Source organism: Microcaecilia unicolor, chromosome 11 (genome assembly GCF_901765095.1).
Source record: "Microcaecilia unicolor chromosome 11, aMicUni1.1, whole genome shotgun sequence".
Lineage (NCBI taxonomy): Eukaryota > Metazoa > Chordata > Amphibia > Gymnophiona > Siphonopidae > Microcaecilia > Microcaecilia unicolor.
The window spans coordinates 204,776,348-204,792,845 of record NC_044041.1 but is presented as its reverse complement, the minus strand read 5'-3'; the positions used below and the strand labels follow the sequence as shown (position 1 = coordinate 204,792,845).

At 46.1% G+C, this 16,498-nt stretch overlaps 1 protein-coding gene across 1 annotated transcript in view; it reads right to left on the bottom strand.

The window, feature by feature from the left end:
* The window catches only part of CSMD2 (CUB and Sushi multiple domains 2), a 507,359-nt gene that overhangs the window by 208,840 nt on the left and 282,021 nt on the right, over positions 1-16,498 (bottom strand). The window contains exons 8-9 of the mRNA XM_030220011.1: positions 6,105-6,192; positions 2,291-2,415 (exon numbers count right to left, since the gene is read on the bottom strand). Coding sequence (XP_030075871.1) covers positions 2,291-2,415; positions 6,105-6,192 — 213 coding nt within the window. The remainder of the gene's footprint in view (positions 1-2,290; positions 2,416-6,104; positions 6,193-16,498) is intronic.

Below are 16,498 nucleotides of genomic sequence, written 5' to 3'. Positions count from 1 at the left end.
CTGCTGAACTCAAGCATGTAATGGAGGACCAAAAGCCCTAAAGGGGGTAATTTATAGTTATTTTCACTCGTCTGTGGCCACATACCCATGAAATTGACCTGTTGTTAAATTCCACATTGCACAAAAGCACACATGGATGGAGCTCAGGCAGGTTTCGCAAGTACACATGTAAATGATAAAATCTGCTACTATAAAGACACATTTAAATAATCTAGACGTGCATATCTACACTTGATCTCAAGAGCAGCTGTAAATTTCCACCCCTGCAATGTAAGCTCAGCTCACTCTGTCTCTTACCTTACTGCAGACCAAGTGTATAAGGTCTATGCTAGCAGTTCTGCACAGATTAGATGCCTCATTGATTAGAATAATGGCATACAGATAGAGTCCATGTACACAGATGCACTTTATGGCTTATTTAAAATTCATATACAGACCTTCCTGTAAACATAACAGGGTGGTTTACATTGAGTAATACAAGTATCAAAGGAATTCAGAAAATGGAATGGGAAAGGAACCATTCATACAACATTGGAGGTATAGAAAAAAATATGATATGGTACATAGTATAATACAATATAGTATAGTAGGTCAATGAATTTGAGATGCCACACTACCGGAGTCTGCCCCCTCCCCATAAGCCCTTTAAAAGAAAAAGGTCTTAAGGGCAGTGTGACTTTTGGATGTGTGTGTGGTGGGAACAGTCTATAGGGAAGGTGTGGTGCAGTAGAATACACTCTTTCTGGTTGATTCCAGAAGTGGCACATCTAGGGGACGAGATAAGGAGATGACAATCATGAAGGGAATGAAGAAGTACAGGAGAAGCATAAGGGATAGCAAAGGTTGCAAGATAAGAAGGGTCACTATGGTGAAGGGCCTTAAAGATAAGAGTAAGAATTTTAAATTGCATATGATAATCAATGGGAAGCCAATGATAATGAATGAAAAGAGGCAATATGAGGTCAAAGAGCTTTGCTCTTGAAAGAGTCCAAAAAGCTATGTTTGGTACAGTGGCGTAGCCAGAAGACAATTTCTGGGTGGGCCAGCGGGTTGGATGGGTGGGTACTACAACCCCACCCCCCACCCCCACACACACATGCGCGCACGTCTGTCCAGCACATTTAAAGTTATCGGCGCTGCCTCCACTCACCTTCTCCCACCCCCACCGTGGCGCTGCCTCCTCTCCTGCACTTCATGGTCTCCGTCTCCCACCCCTGCGGCAGCGCTCTATCGGCGCTGCCTGCCTGACAGCTGACAGACGCGGCGCGATGACGTCCTGCTCCGGGACCTTCCCTCTGCCGCGTGCAATCTGCCCTGCGTAAACAGGAAGTTGAATCAACGCGGCAGAGGGAAGGCCCCGGAGCAGGAGGATGTCGCGTTGCGTCGCGTCTGTCAGCTGTCAGGCAGGCAGCGCCGATAGCAAATTGCAAGCGCTGCCGCGAGGGTGGGAGACAGAGACCGTGCAGTGCAGGAGAGGAGGCAGTGCTACGGCGGGGGTGGGAGAAGGTGAGGATGGGCCTGAGACAAAACTGGGTGGGCCTGGGCCCATCCAGGCCCACCCGTAGCTACACCCCTGGTTTGGTATTGTTTGAAGATGGTGTAATGAAGATGTAGGCAACCCTGAGTAGATAACATTACAATAGTCTAGACAGGAAACAATGAGAACATAGAGAAATGAATGCTGGGAGGTGCCATTATAAAAATGTCTGGACAACACGAAATTGGCAAAGACACTAGAAAGAAGCTTAAGCCTCAGAGGGAATCTGATCCTTAAATGAAAGATCTTGGTCTATGATTGCACCAAGATATTTGGAAGAAGAAACTGTCTTGACTCTCTGACTATGTGTCGTAGGTGTAGAGTCCACAAACTTGTATAGGAACCAGGAAACTCTTTATTGCCAGTATCTGATCAAGACCCGATACAGCTGCGTTTCGGTATAAAAAACATGCCTGCGTCAGGGGCATAAGACAAACTATTTTGTTTGTGGACTGCACTCCTTTTTTAGTTTCGTGGCTGATCCCATTCACGGAGGATTTTCTTCCTTCTTTTTTTCTATATGTGAGTACTGCAAACACCGCTTTTAACAGTAATGTTGGTTGCCTTGCACCATCTTTCTTTAATTAAATTACTCAATGCCACTCTCCGAGGGCAGACTGATGTATTGCCGGGCTGACGTTTCTGACTCTGAGACCTATGTTGGTATGGCAATAGGCCTCAGAGTGAAAATTGTCTAGAGGCACAGAAAGTAATTCTATTGAGAAGTCCCTCTTCCTCCATCCCATTTCTCACCTCTGCAGATGGGTCTGTGGTCACTCCAGGCTGCAAACATGTCGCTCACTTTCATACAGGTTATGCTTTTAGAGCCCTGCAAGTCATATCCATCGGTGCATGTGAACTGGACGCTGGATCCCAGTCTGAGAATTAAAAGACCAAAGTGTTAACAGATGTTCAGTATTTCACCATATCAGCATAAGAGGTATCGTGCTGGCCTGGACCAATGGTCCATCAAGCCCAGTGTCCTGACTCTAACAGCAACCACCTTGAATCACACTCATTATTTTCAAGATAGGCTTCAGGCTTCTCTGGGGGTGGGGGGTGGGGGGGGGGAGAAACACACTTCTAGAGTGTCATTCTGTGAAAGGTGTGACCTGTGAAATCCCTTCTGTACAAGTGTTGGTTAATACAGTCACATGCATTTTTTTAAAAAGTCAGTAGAAACCAAGGCCTTCTGGGAAACCTAATGGACTTTGCTAGTCAATGGTCAATAGATGGGGTTTGCGTTATCCACTAGCCAATGGGAGAGGCTGAGCTATTCAACAGCTAATAGGGAGGACTGAGCTATCCAATGTGCAACAGGAACTGCTGAGCTATCCAACGGGCAGTAGGAGGGACTGAGTTAACCAATGAGCAGTAGCAGGGGCTGTGCTATCCAATGGCCAATAGGAGGGACTGAGCTATCCAACGGGCAGTAGGAGGGACTGAGTTCTCCAACAAGCAGTAGAAGGAACTGTGCTATCCAATGACCAATAGGAGAGGCTCAGCTATTCAACGGCCAATAGGGGAGACTGAGCAATCCAATGGGCAGAAGGAGGGACTGAGTTAACCAATGAGCAGTAGCAGGGGCTGTGCTATCCAATGGCCAATAGGAGGGACTGAGCTAACCAACGGGCAACAGGATGGACCAAGCTATTCAATGGGCAATAGAAAGGATCATCCTATCCAATGGGCAATAGGAGGGGCTCAGCTATCCAATGGGCAACAAGAGGGGATGAACTATCCAATGGCCAATAGGAGGGACTGAGCTAACCAATGGGCAACAGGATGGACCAAGCTATTCAATGGACAACAGAAGTTACCCAGGGCTAATTATGACTGAGTTCATCAATATCACCAATGAGTCTCCAAGATAAAAGCCATAAAATGGTTGTGAGTATAATATTAATGAATAAAACAAGAGGGGTATAATATACTAATAATAAAATGGAGAGCAGCTGGTGCTCGCTGTCGGATAACTTTGGCTGTATATAGTGAAGCCAGGGCCAAATTTATTTGCAGAATAGGAATATTCAGCCACCACGGGAAAACTTCATATATCTCACCCACAAAAATGGCGGGATTACGACAGACGGATGGCTTATCTATGTACCTCAGCCATGGCAAGAAGATGTACAAATATCTTGTTCAATATTTGCATATACAGATCATTTATGTGGCTATACAGACCTGCTGAAAATTCAACTCGGCAACAAATGATCAGGGAGCAGTCCCTAATCTGCCCTGCTGACCCCAGAACCAGCTGGGTTTTCAGGATTTTGACAATGGCTACAACATTAAAGAAATCAGCAAACCCTGGGTTTGCATCGCGTGCTGTCATATGACACCCATATTCCTTATGGATACCCTAAAAAGTTGGCTGGCCGAGGGGTGCCCAGGACAGGTCTGGAAAGCCCTGCTGTCCTCTGATGAGAGAAATACAACACTGACCTTTCAATGAAGTATTTTAGGGTAAATATTCAAAACGATTTAAGCAGGTCTCAGTTAAAATCACTTTGGCTGGCTCTGCTGCTGATGGATGGAGCCACTGAATACCAGCTGTGACTGTTGCCTGCCCTATCCAATTTCTGCCAGCGCGGAGTCAGGGCAGAGAAAGTGCTCACCCGGTTAGCAACAGTTCTAAGTCCACTAACCGGGTAAATACCCAGATAATCTCAGGACAGTAAGAAAGCTTAGTTATCCGGGCACCGGTCTGAATACCTGGATAATGGTCTGGATATTCAATGCCGATACCTGGATTAGGCCTGGCATTGAATGGGTCTGCAGGCCAGAGTTGTGGTCTAAGTTAGGCTCAGACTGGTTCCCTCCACCATAGGAGCCAACTTTTCAAAATTATTGGGGGGGGGGGGGGGGGGGGTAAGCTCAGTAGAAATAATCCTTCCCTGGACACATACAAGGAATTTTCTCAATACTGGGGGTGCTCAAGCACCCACAGAGTCGGCTCCTATGCCCTCCACCACTCTGTAGGTAGGTCTTTACAGTGTCTGTATCTCAGATATCACAGAGGGATTCTGCTGGTTTCCCACTTCTAGACTGACCAGGGATCAATGTCCTTCCTGCCATAAGTTCTTTGGCCACACAGTTCTGTAGGAAAAGGTTTGTCTCATCCAAAAAACAAAAACAAAAGTAAAAATCAGTGAAATCAGCAAACACCCTCATTTTCTGCCTTGGCGGTGGGGGGGGGGGGGGGGGGGGGGGAGGAGAGGGGATTTGTCCATTAGAAACTAAGAGGGACAGTTTCACAATATGAAAGTTCTTTTTTTGGTCTGTCCTCTCTGACAGAGCAGCACATAGTCAGCACACATTTTCCAAGACATTTATCCTGGTAAGGTGGCCTGATGGAAAATCTCCCAACTTCTTCTGGACAAAATAACAGACAGCGTTCCAGAACACCTGAGCTGTCGCTGGGTTAACGGGAGGCATCGCTGGGGGACATTTAGATTGAGGGAGATAAAGTTCACATATACCCTGTTTCAAAAGTAGGTGTCTGCTGAACTGAGGTCGTGTCAGAGTAGCTTACTTTTAGGCAGCTTTTTAAAGCCTGGCTACCCGTCAATATTTCTTGCACATGAAAGTTTTAGTGTATAGGTGATGTTTCTGTTCAGATTCATGTTTTAAAGATTTTTTTGTTATGTTATTACTAGCCATTTAGCCCGTTAAAATGGGCTAGTATGGGGTTTTTCCAAGGCCTGCCCCCCCCCGCCGCTACCGGTCCCCCCCCCCCGGAGTCGCCGCCGCCACCCCTCCACCCGGCCCGGGCCCTCTCTTCGCTATTGAACGTACATCGCCAAAAACGAAGCAGGGCAGATCAGGTGAGCTGCCGTCGGCCTTCCTTCTCTGCCTGTGTCCCGCCTTCGTGTGACGTAACGTCGGTAAGGGCGGGACACAGGCAGGGAAGGAAGGCCGACGGCAGCTCACCTGATCTGCCTGCTGTTTGTCGGCGATGTAAGTTCAATACCGAAGAAGAGAGTTCTCGGGCCGGGTGGAGGGGGGGGGCGGCGGCGACTCCGGGTGGGGGGAGTGGTAGCGGCGACCTCGGGGGGGGGGGGGGAGCGGTAGCCACGTCGGCAGTTCCCTCCCTCCCCTTCGCGCAGTTTCCCTCTCTGTCCTGCCTCCGTCATCACGTATTGACGCGGGGGCGGGACAGAGAGGGAAGTCTCTATTGCACATTTGCGGGTGAGTACTGTCACTCGCCATTTATATGTTTGATGTCCTGTTTTGTTGTTTAATTTATTTTTATATATTTTACTATTTTGATAGGATGCCACCTAGTATATTATTTTGATCAGGCAATGTATAAAACGAAAAAAAGAAATTAGATCCTTCCATCACTTGGCTGAATGTGTAAACAGCAGATGCAATGCACACTGCTACTATCTGAGTTGTGTAAGTGTAGCTTCTGCTGCTACTTTTCAAAAGGACTAATTTCCTTTTTAAAGTTAGCCACAAAGTGCACTTAAAAAACAACATGTGCATTCTTGAAATTTGAACCAAGAGAGACTTCACCAACCACCCACACACCTCTGTGATAGTAAACAGCATCTCTCACCTGAAATCAGAGCCGATTCTTTTGCCCTGCTCCGGAATCCCAGGGTCTGGGCACATGTTATGTCCCTGGGACAGGCCAACATGGGTTACTAAAAACCAAAAAAAGAAAAAAAAGGAAGAAAAAGAGAAGAAATCCAAAACAAAACCAGGAAAAAAAAAGGAGAAGAGAAAAACAACACAGAGAGACAGAAAATCACAGGGAATATACTCTCAGTTAATTGTTATTTTGCTGCTGCTGAATGTGGAGACAGAAGTGTAATTGCCACGTTGAATGCATTAGGTTTTACACTGTTCTCTAGCAATGGAAATAGCTGTAATTGATATAATTTTGGCTCTTACTCCCTGCCAGATCCACTGGCTCCTGTTATGCTGCAGAGGTGTGTTTTGTAATAAGGACACAGTTCTCTGAGCACATCGCAACGCCAGCCACCATGCCAGCTGGAGTTCATGTCCCTCTACGGCTAGGACCAGGTGCCAGGTTGCAAAGAGAAGGAGCGACTCAACAGAATGGACATGTCAAGGATCCTGGACCGAAAAACCTCGGTACAGTTCTGAAAAGAATCTTAATGGACTTGCGGCACCTGGAGTAGTAACAGGACACAGCAAGCGCTTCATTCAGCCTTCTTAGAAGCTGCTGTATAAAAGGTTTTGTCCGATACGCTGTGCTTGTAGGAAAACTGCTTAGTACAAAGGGCGTTTAATGACCGACAGATGGGGACGGACAAAAGCCCCACATTTAGGAAACATAAGATAACAGAACCCTAACCAAAAGAAAATGGACAAGGCTGTTCTGTCGTACCTTCAATCTTTTCACCCCCATTAAGGGTGGGCATTGTAAATAACATTTCTTTGGAAAGCAAGAGAGCATTAAAGAAAGAAGCAGCAGCCATGCTGTGTCTCCTGATGCCTTGTTCCACACATTACCTTTTCCATTGCAACCCGGTCAGACTGCACCCTTGACAGAGACATTCAGTGCCAGGCAGTTTGGCATCACACTTATAGACAGTTATGCCCAAATTTCTGCTTCTCAACTGTGTGAAGATTACAGTCATCTAAAAGCCACAGTTAACACATAATTGTGCAGCGAGAAAGTGAAGGAAGGAGTCCCACCATTGTCACCCAGCCCTGGGGTTCTGTTTCCGGTAGGACTGGAGCCTTTTGGAAAAAGAGTGCCCTAATTATGGAAGGGGGTGACTGCCCCAACAACCCACCAGTCACTGCAGGGGAAAAAAACCAGAGCGATTAGTAGTTATTTGAAGCAGTAATTAAAATTCAGACAATTCGATAAAGGGAACCCTACAGTTCGGTGTGGCTATGTGTAATCTACTCCATGAAGATAAATGGACACTTCCTTCTCTTTACAGAACCCAGAATAATACATCAAACTGGTGCCTAGAATTAAGGAGAAGTCATTTACCCCCTACCATAAATTCACACACCTTAATCCCAAAAGAACGCATGCAGATCATACGATTCTAAATGTGCCCCGCCCATGCTGCAACCAGACTCCTCCGCCCATGCGAACGCTCCCCCTGCAAACATATCTGCCATGACATGATGGCGGGTGCTTTGCTGGTGGACAGGCTCAGGAGCGGAGTACATGAACGCCAGTTACGGAAGAGCATGTAACCGGAATATTTATGCACAATACACGCACATATGCCGGATTCTGGACATTTGCACACGTTCCAAAGCGCCTAAGGCTTGGTGCCCTCCTTACAGGCTTACCCCAATGCCATCTGCAGAGAGACAGGAAAATATACAAATATCCACATTACTGAAAACAGAGGAGCATGCATACCAAGACAGAGAAACAGAAATGGGATGGAGAATTTGCACAGCGCAGAATGATGGACACACACATATTGTCATCGTCACAGACAAGACACACTGAGTTTGGTAGAGAAATGGAAAGCGTTTGTTAAAAACTTTATTTAGATGAGTAGCCAGCCAGAGACTGATTACAGAAGGCCCAGACTTTCCTCTGTACCTACAAATACGGAAGTGAGCTCCTCAACCCTTTAGTACAGGGCATCAAATGTCATGGCTCTGAGGATAAAGACGTGATGGCAGTAAGAATGATGCCTGCTGGTACAAACAGTGCTCTTGGGTTTCCTTTTATTAACGTTTAGTGTGTGCTATCTGCTGCCATGGCTCATTTTACTCCTAAGGGCACGGCAGCAAATAGCACAAGCCAAAAGCTAGTGAAAAGGGGCCCTCGGTCTGTAGAATCTTCGCTTCACCTCCTTCGCTCTTGTCGTCTTCCAGTTTATTCTGAATAAAAGAGTCAATCCACTTATAACGAACGCTCTACATCACAGCCAATCTGTGGCATGATTCGACTGACTGACAAACTCGCCCACAAGTTTCGCAAATTCCAACACCCTAAATTAAGTGTTCAAGGTTATGGGAAAAGGAAAGGGAGTCACATCTTAATGAATGATAAATTGTAAGTCTACAAACTCTTTTGCAGAGGATTCTTTGTCAACTGAATTTCTATCACCCATTCAGGACCAACTAAATGCAAAATAAATAAATAAATGCAATTTATTTATTAAGGCTAATTTACCACATGCATGAAAAGTGGAGTAATATAAACAAAGCTTCAATGTATTCAGAAAAATAACTGAACTTTATTGCACAGTCTCCTGGCCCTGATTTAAGACCATTGATACAGATTAAGATTTTACAATTAATATGTCATGCATAAAGATTGTGTGAATGGTTTAAGATCAAACAACCTTGTGGGGATGTGAAACACTAATTCTCCAGCCTCCAGTATGGCCGGGTGTATGTTTGTTTCATAAACACATCTGCTCATGGATCTGTAGAGAGACAAATCACTAACATACGTATGATTATACATCAATAGTGCTCTGCAGCACCCCCTGCTGTTCCAGTACCCAGAACCTCACACCCAGCTCTGCCAGTGCAGCTCACTCCGGCCCTGCAGCATCTCCTGCTATTCCGAGACCCTCACACACAGCCCTGCCAATGCACCTCACTCCTGCCCTGGAGCCCCCCCCCCCCCTCCCCCTGTTATTTCAGTTCTGGATCTTGAACAAAGAGTGATTATTTTAGACCATCTGGTATTTTGTACTTGGAGAAATGACAGAGAAGCTGCTAAGCGAGCACATCGTTTTCATTTGTGATCAAGAATTAATATTTGGCCCCAAGTAAATGCTGCTCGTGCATTAATAAGCTAAAAACATCACCTGATTCCCAGAGAGTAGCCTCGAGATAAGGAAGAGACTGCAAGAAGTCGATACCTTCCATGGTTTTATTTTACTGCTGCACCCCCAAGAACATCACCCACACATCCAGATCTACCATCACCCACCCAGACATCACCATAAATACCCTTCAACTCACCCCCACACACCCACCCATCCCAAACACCCTACTCACCCACAAATGCACCTTCACCCCACCCAACCAGACATCACCATAAATACCTTCCATCTCACCCCCACACACCCACCTGTCCCAAACACCCTACTCACCCACACATCCGCCTACACTCACATGCTCATACTAGCACCCCACCCTACGAACTGCTACTTCCCCTCAATGTAACTCTACCCACCACAGACACCTGCCTATGTCCCCACATATCCATCCAAATATCCCCTGTCTCCCATGCACATATCCCCATATCCTTAAACACATATCTCCATTCACCTACACCTCTTCCCACCCTCAAGGACATCTATTCATCTAAATACACCCATGTATCCACATATAAGCACAGACCTATTCACTTGAAAACACTCCCCAGTCAACCCTCTCTTATAACTTCACTTGGCCCCAATTAGACCCTACTCTGCCCCCCACCCCCACAGATATACCTATATCCATATATAAATGTTATGCTTTCCAAAGCCAGAAAATACATTAGTGAAGTTACATAACTAGACAGTATATTCAAAGCTTGAACAAGAAAGTTGTTGATTTGTCTGAGTGGAGGGCACCTATCTGGAGAGAAGAGGCAAAGGGATGGGATTTGACATACTGCCTTTCTGTGCCTACAATCAAAGCAGTCTTTATATTATACACAGGAACTTATTTTGTACCTGGGTAATAGAGGGTTAAGTGACTTTTCCCAGAGTCACAAGTTGCTGCAGTGGGACTTGAACCCAGTTCCCCCTGGTTCTCAGGCCACTGCACTAACCATTAGGCTCCTCCTCTACTTCTAGAATGGAAAGTGGGCACTTGCTTCCTTCAGAGATTACTAGGGTCACCTGATACATATAGGCTAATGTATTTTAGGCAACAAATCCTTATTCCACACAGAACTGGTGTAAATGTACTTGCCTAGAATGTTAAAGAAATATCTTTAAATGACAGTATTCTATCATTCACATTCTTACTGTGCATCCTGCCCACCGTTAATCTATGCACCATTTTCAACTCGGCACAGCCTGAAGATCGGCATTTTCATGTACCTGTGTCCACTGATAAGCACCAGTCTTTGTTACATTTGTATCCCACATTTTCCCACCTATTTGCAGGCTCAATGTGGCTTACATAGTACCGTAGCGGCGTTCGCCGGTTCCGGTCTGAACAAATACACAGTGTGCACAAGTGCAAGGTGTGATTGTGGTAGAATAAGGTTCATATACGTTAGCTATATTGGGAAACATTCGGTAGGAGCAGGGAGATTGGGGTGGGTCCATTAAGCTCTTGGTGTTGTGTAGCAGGTTCTCTGGTTGTTATGTTGGGTTGGTGGGGTTATGCCTTTTGGAGCAGGTTCGTTTTTAGCTTTTTTCCGGAACTTTAGGTAGTCGTATGCTGTTTTTACTGTTTTTGGAAGTGCGTTCCATAGTTGTGCGCTTAAATAGGAGAAGCTGGCCATGGCAATTCGGAACTCCTACCACAGGCACCTTCAGACCCCCCCCCCCATCTGGCTCAGTTCCATCCCAGATCTTTCAGTGTTGCTGCCAGTACCGTACACCAGTCAGCAAATAGGAGATGCCAAGGCCATTTTAGTTGAAAATGACTAAAAGGCAAGAGACACTTTGCAGAAAGGAAGTCATTTTCCAAAGTCATTCCTGTGCCTATGTGGCCACATGCTTGATCGAATTACCCGTTATAAAATTGTGATGAAACATAAAGGTATGTACCATGGCATGAAGTCGTGTACTTTGCCAATCGGAAGGTCCAGGGGCCGAGTGCAGGCAGAGTTTGTAAGTAAATGTGTAGATTATGCAAAGGCATAACAAATTCAATCATTCATTCACAGCTGTTCTCAAACAGATGTATAAATGACAGCAACTACATTCCAGGCATGTTCTTTGTCAGATACACTAGTATTTAATAAAAACAAGTACTATATTATCTGGGTAGAGGCTCCTGTAGGTTCCCTATTTTAAAGTTACTGCCCCCTTCAGGTAGAGATTCACATTACCCACTAGACTCCTAATTCTATTAACTTGCACAGACAGCTTTACACTTAGGACCTAGATTCTTTAAAAGGGGCTGAAAAACGTAAGCGCTAAGTGCATAAAAGGCCAAAGCAGGTGGAAATGCCGGTGGCTAGGTTAGTCTGTAACAAATGCATGTAAACTGTGGGAACGCCTCCCAAAACGCACCCTGGCCGTGCCCCCTTGAAATTATGCGTTACAGGATTTCCACATGCGCCGTTATAGAATACTAGTAAAACAGGCCCATTTCTGACACAAATGAAACGGGCGCTAGCAAGATTTTCCTCAGTGTGTATGTTTGAGAGAGCATGTGTGAGATTGACTGTGTGTGAGAGAGAGAGAGTGAATGTGCGAGTGTGTGTGTGACAGAGAGAGAGTGAGAATGCTGGGTGCAAGTGTGTCTCCTCTGTCCCCCCCTCCAGCCACCCACCGATGCTCTTCTCTCCCCTGCCCCCCCTCCAGCCACCCAGCGATTCTCCTTTTTCCCTTGCCCCCCCTCCAGCCACCCAGCGATTCTCCTTTTTCCCTCGCTCCCCCTCCAGCCACCCAGCAAATCTCCTCTCTCCCCTGCCCCCCCTCCAGCCACGCCTCCACTTTAATCAGCATATATTAAATTCCCCCCATGCGCTATAGAAAAGCACCGAGCACATCCTATATAATAAAACGCACTCCAACGTTCTGAAGCCATAGTTCCGGAACGTTGCAGGAATGCTTCAAAGGCTTGAAGGCCTCACTTTCTCGGCTTCAGAACGTTGGAGGTGCGTTTATTATATAGGATGATGCATGCGGAAATCTCAAGTGAGGCCAATTAACACCGAGAATTGGTTGTTAGCAGTCAAATTATTGGTAGCGAATAGCCAGAACAGTAGCTCATTGATCAATTAATTTGCATCACACATACAGAATCCGGGGGTTAGCCTGGATTCTACAAGTTACGGAATACTGTCAGTTATGGTCCCCCCCAAAAAAACACACAGGCAAGTGATCGGCAAGACCCAGAACAGCAGAAAAAGAAAGACTAGACCCACAAAATGTATTTAATGCATGAGTGGAGGAGTGGCCTAGTGGTTAGGGTGGTGGACTTTGGTCCTGGGGAACTGAGGAACTGAGTTTGATTCCCACTTCAGGCACAGGCAGCTCCTTGTGAGACTCTGGGCAAGTCACTTAACCCTCCATTGCCCCATGTAAGCCGCATTGAGCCTGCCATGAGTGGGAAAGCGCAGGGTACAAATGTAACAAAAATAAAATAGATACTATTGGAGATTCTACATGGAATGTTGCTAGTATTGGAGATTCTACATGGAATGTTGCTAGTATTGGAGATTCTACATGGAATGTTGCTATTCCACTAGCAACATTCCATGTAGAAGGCTGTGCAGGCTTCTGTTTCTGTGAGTCTGATGTCCTGCACGTACATACGTCACTTAACCCTCCATTGCCCCATGTAAGCCGCATTGAGCCTGCCATGAGTGGGAAAGCGCGGGATACAAATGTAACAAATAAATAAATAAATAAATATCAATAAAATCAGCTAACAACCGTCCTCTAGCTGCTCAACAGGGCTTTATATGCTGCTCCGTATTAACCAGGGAAAATATTATATAGCTTCTGCTGGTTTATGTTACGCCCCTGATGCAGCCCTTGACAGGGTGAAACACGGCCATGTTGGGTGGCTGTGCTGATTTTATTGATATGCATTGAATACATTTTGTCTTATTTCATCACGTGGGTCTGCTCTTTTTTTCTGCTTTATTGTAACCAGTGTATTTTTTCTAGCGAAAAAGTTGCCGGTACTCAAATGCTAAGCCACCCTTCAAGGGTGGGGTTATCACTGAGGGACCCACAGCCAGGTCCCCTGCAACCAGTCACAGAATCTATGAGAAGACAGAATCGGTGTGTAGAGCCTGAGCTCTTTCATTAAAACTTGGGGTCCATGGGTCAATTTTAGCAGACAATGGAAAAGGTGCCGGTACTCAGTACCCCCAAGTACCCCCTCAAAAAAAATCTCTGATTGTAACATCTCTGAACATATATGGTTATGTGCATACCTTCATTGATTAACAAGCTGCTCAATGGCTATATTCCGTGTTAATTGGTGTAATAAACTATGCACACAAAGTACAAATCCTCGATATTCAGCTGCTGATAGGCAGAGCAACTAGCAGCCGCCACCAGCGCTGACCCCAGGTATTTCATGCCGGTGACCGGCATTGAATATCCAGGGTTTTTTGGTCGGCTCTAACTTAACCAGCTATGTGAATATTCAGCACTGGCCGCTTAGGTTAACAGTGGGAAAAGATAGTCGTGATATAGCCAGCTCACTGCTGAGTGCCGGATTCTGTATAAGGTGCTTACGAATTCCGCGCAGTCAATGTTTCTCCCTAAGCGGCACCTAGATTTAGAAGCAGTATCTAGAATACGCTTAGTTGATAACCCAGCATCTAAAACGACACACCTCCATTTACACCCACGAAAATGTGGCCTAAATCCCCACATGTAGATTTAAGCGCACTGAGCCATATTCGATGACTATATGCGCAAATTTGGGAATGCCCATTTCCTTGCCCATAGCCATGCTCCTTTTGAACTGTGCGCATTAGAATTTAGGCGCAATTCATTACAGAATATGCTTAGCGAGTTGTGCGTGTAAATTCTAATTATTGCCAATTAGTGCTCATTACTGCTTGATAAGTGCTGTCAGCACGTTGTTATACAAATGCGCCTGGATTTCGGTGGGGATCTCTAGGCATCTTATATAGAATCCAGCAGGGAGCCCTAATATTCAGCGGAGATTAACTAGCTGAATATTAGCCCTTAGCTGGCTAAGCCCTATTTCACCGGCCAGGAGACGCTCCTGGCCAGTTAAATAGCACTGAATAAGGGGACCTGGGAGGGGGCACAGGCAGGTTAGAGGTGGGGCCTAGGACTTGTGAGCTCAGGTTGCAGAAAATGCTAGAACTTATACACATTCCTGCCAGCACTTGGACACCAGCCATTCAGGGCCACCGAGAGACTGAACTCCTCCAACAATCATCACCGCTGCTGCCCCCCACAATCATCACCGCTGATGCCCCCCCCCCCAGATCGCTGCCACTGCCGCAATTGCAATTCAAATAACTTGGTTGGCAGGATTCCAGAGGACCCGCCAGCAGAAGAGGTCTTCCTCCAGCGCTGGTCTTCACTCTGCCGATTTTAAAACCGAGCATGCGCGGTCTGAGAGAAAAAGCAGCCACTTGGAAAGCAATCCACAGAGTGAAGTGCAGCGCTAGGGGAAGACCTGCAGTGTCTGCTCCTCTGGGTCCTCCCCAGCCTCCAAGGCGGACCCGGTACCAGAGTTTTCTCTCTCCTGCTCCTGTCGGGATGCGATCACCTGGGTCTCATCAGGAGCAGGAGAGAGGGACTCCAGCACCGGGGGTCCCCTTGGAGGCCTGGACCCGGGGAATTTTGCCCTCCTGCCCCCCCCCCCTCCTTGCAGCCCTGCAGCCATTGAGCTGCTCTAGGTGTCGCACCTAAACTTAGACGCATAAATGTAGACTTACGTTAATATTCCGTAACAGCAGTTCTAGAATTGGCACTTAACAAGCATCTACAGAGAACTAGCCCTCCCCCCCCCCCCAGGTATTTCTCAAATCAGGGAATTTCTCTTCATATTTTTTTTCGTTTTTATTAAGCAAAATTGTTTATTTGGGTTTGGTTACTAGGACTCCTAGCGTGACAGTGGTAGAAATGCAAATCCTTTATCCTAAAAAATGCATCGAAAATTAGCGTCATTGTAGAGCAGTTAGTCTGGGTGTCAGACTGCTAGGAAAGAGCACTTTATCATTACTGTTCATTGAACTCTTCATGTAATCAGGTGTTCATTGATAACAGCCTTCACGAGACAGCGTCTAAGCACAGTATCTCATACCTGTAATTACCGCTTCAACATAAACCAAAACCTTGTCTTCCCATTCCATATTACAGTCTCTTCATACTGTTTCTGACACTCCCCAAAATACCCTTTTATTACAGTGCAAATTCTAACTTGTGTGGCAGGCAGAGAATGAAAGAGTGACCTTTCATAGCAGCAGACATGATGTCTTTAAAAAAAAGCACATTCTTTTGAAATCATACATACTCACTTTTTTTACTCAGGGTTCTGCAAACTCCACCATTGTTTTAGACGCGAAGGTCAAAGCCTTCCCTTTGGCTTAGAAGACTGAGTCGGCTGACCGAAGACTCTACCGCCAAGGGAAGGGCTGAGGCTAAGGTCAGATACCTTCAATGCGGCACCTGCCCATGTGCTTTTGTACCTTTTCCAGGTCCAAGAAATGGAATGGGGGAGGTAGAAAGCATCAAACACTCTTTCAGGTTAAGATGAACTAACAGGGATGGGCAGCCTCTTTCTCCACCCCTCCCACAAGAAAAGAGGTAATTGGGTTACATCTGCATGAGTTCCATCTACCTCTGAGTTTGTTTGTCTCTGAACATAAATTATCCATTTTTTTAATTGTCTTCTTGCCGTTTCTTCTCCTATTTGCCAACGTAACCAAGACAAGTCCTTGATGGTCTTCCTTTCTGTGATCTTGGTTGAAGTGCTCATCTTTATGAGTTTGAACTTTCTTTCCCCTTGTTTCCTTCATACTCACCAAGTGGCGTAGCCATGGGGGGTGGGGGGAGGGCTGGGCTCCCTCACTTTCAGCTTGGCACTCCTCTGCTTTCCTGGCGGGGATGCCAAGCTCTGCCAACCGAAGACCTCTCCTGTCTGAGTCACACCTGCAGCAGGCTGGCTCTCTTGCATATGCTCAGTTCAGGTCTGAGTATGCACAGGAGAGTCAGCATTAGTATGGTACTGGAAGATTGGAGGGTGGCCTATGTAATGCTGATTTTTAAAAAGGGTTCCAGAGGTGATACAGGAAATTATAGACCAGTGAGCCTGACATCAATGCCAAGCAAAATGGTAGAGACTATTATAAACAACAAAATTACAGAG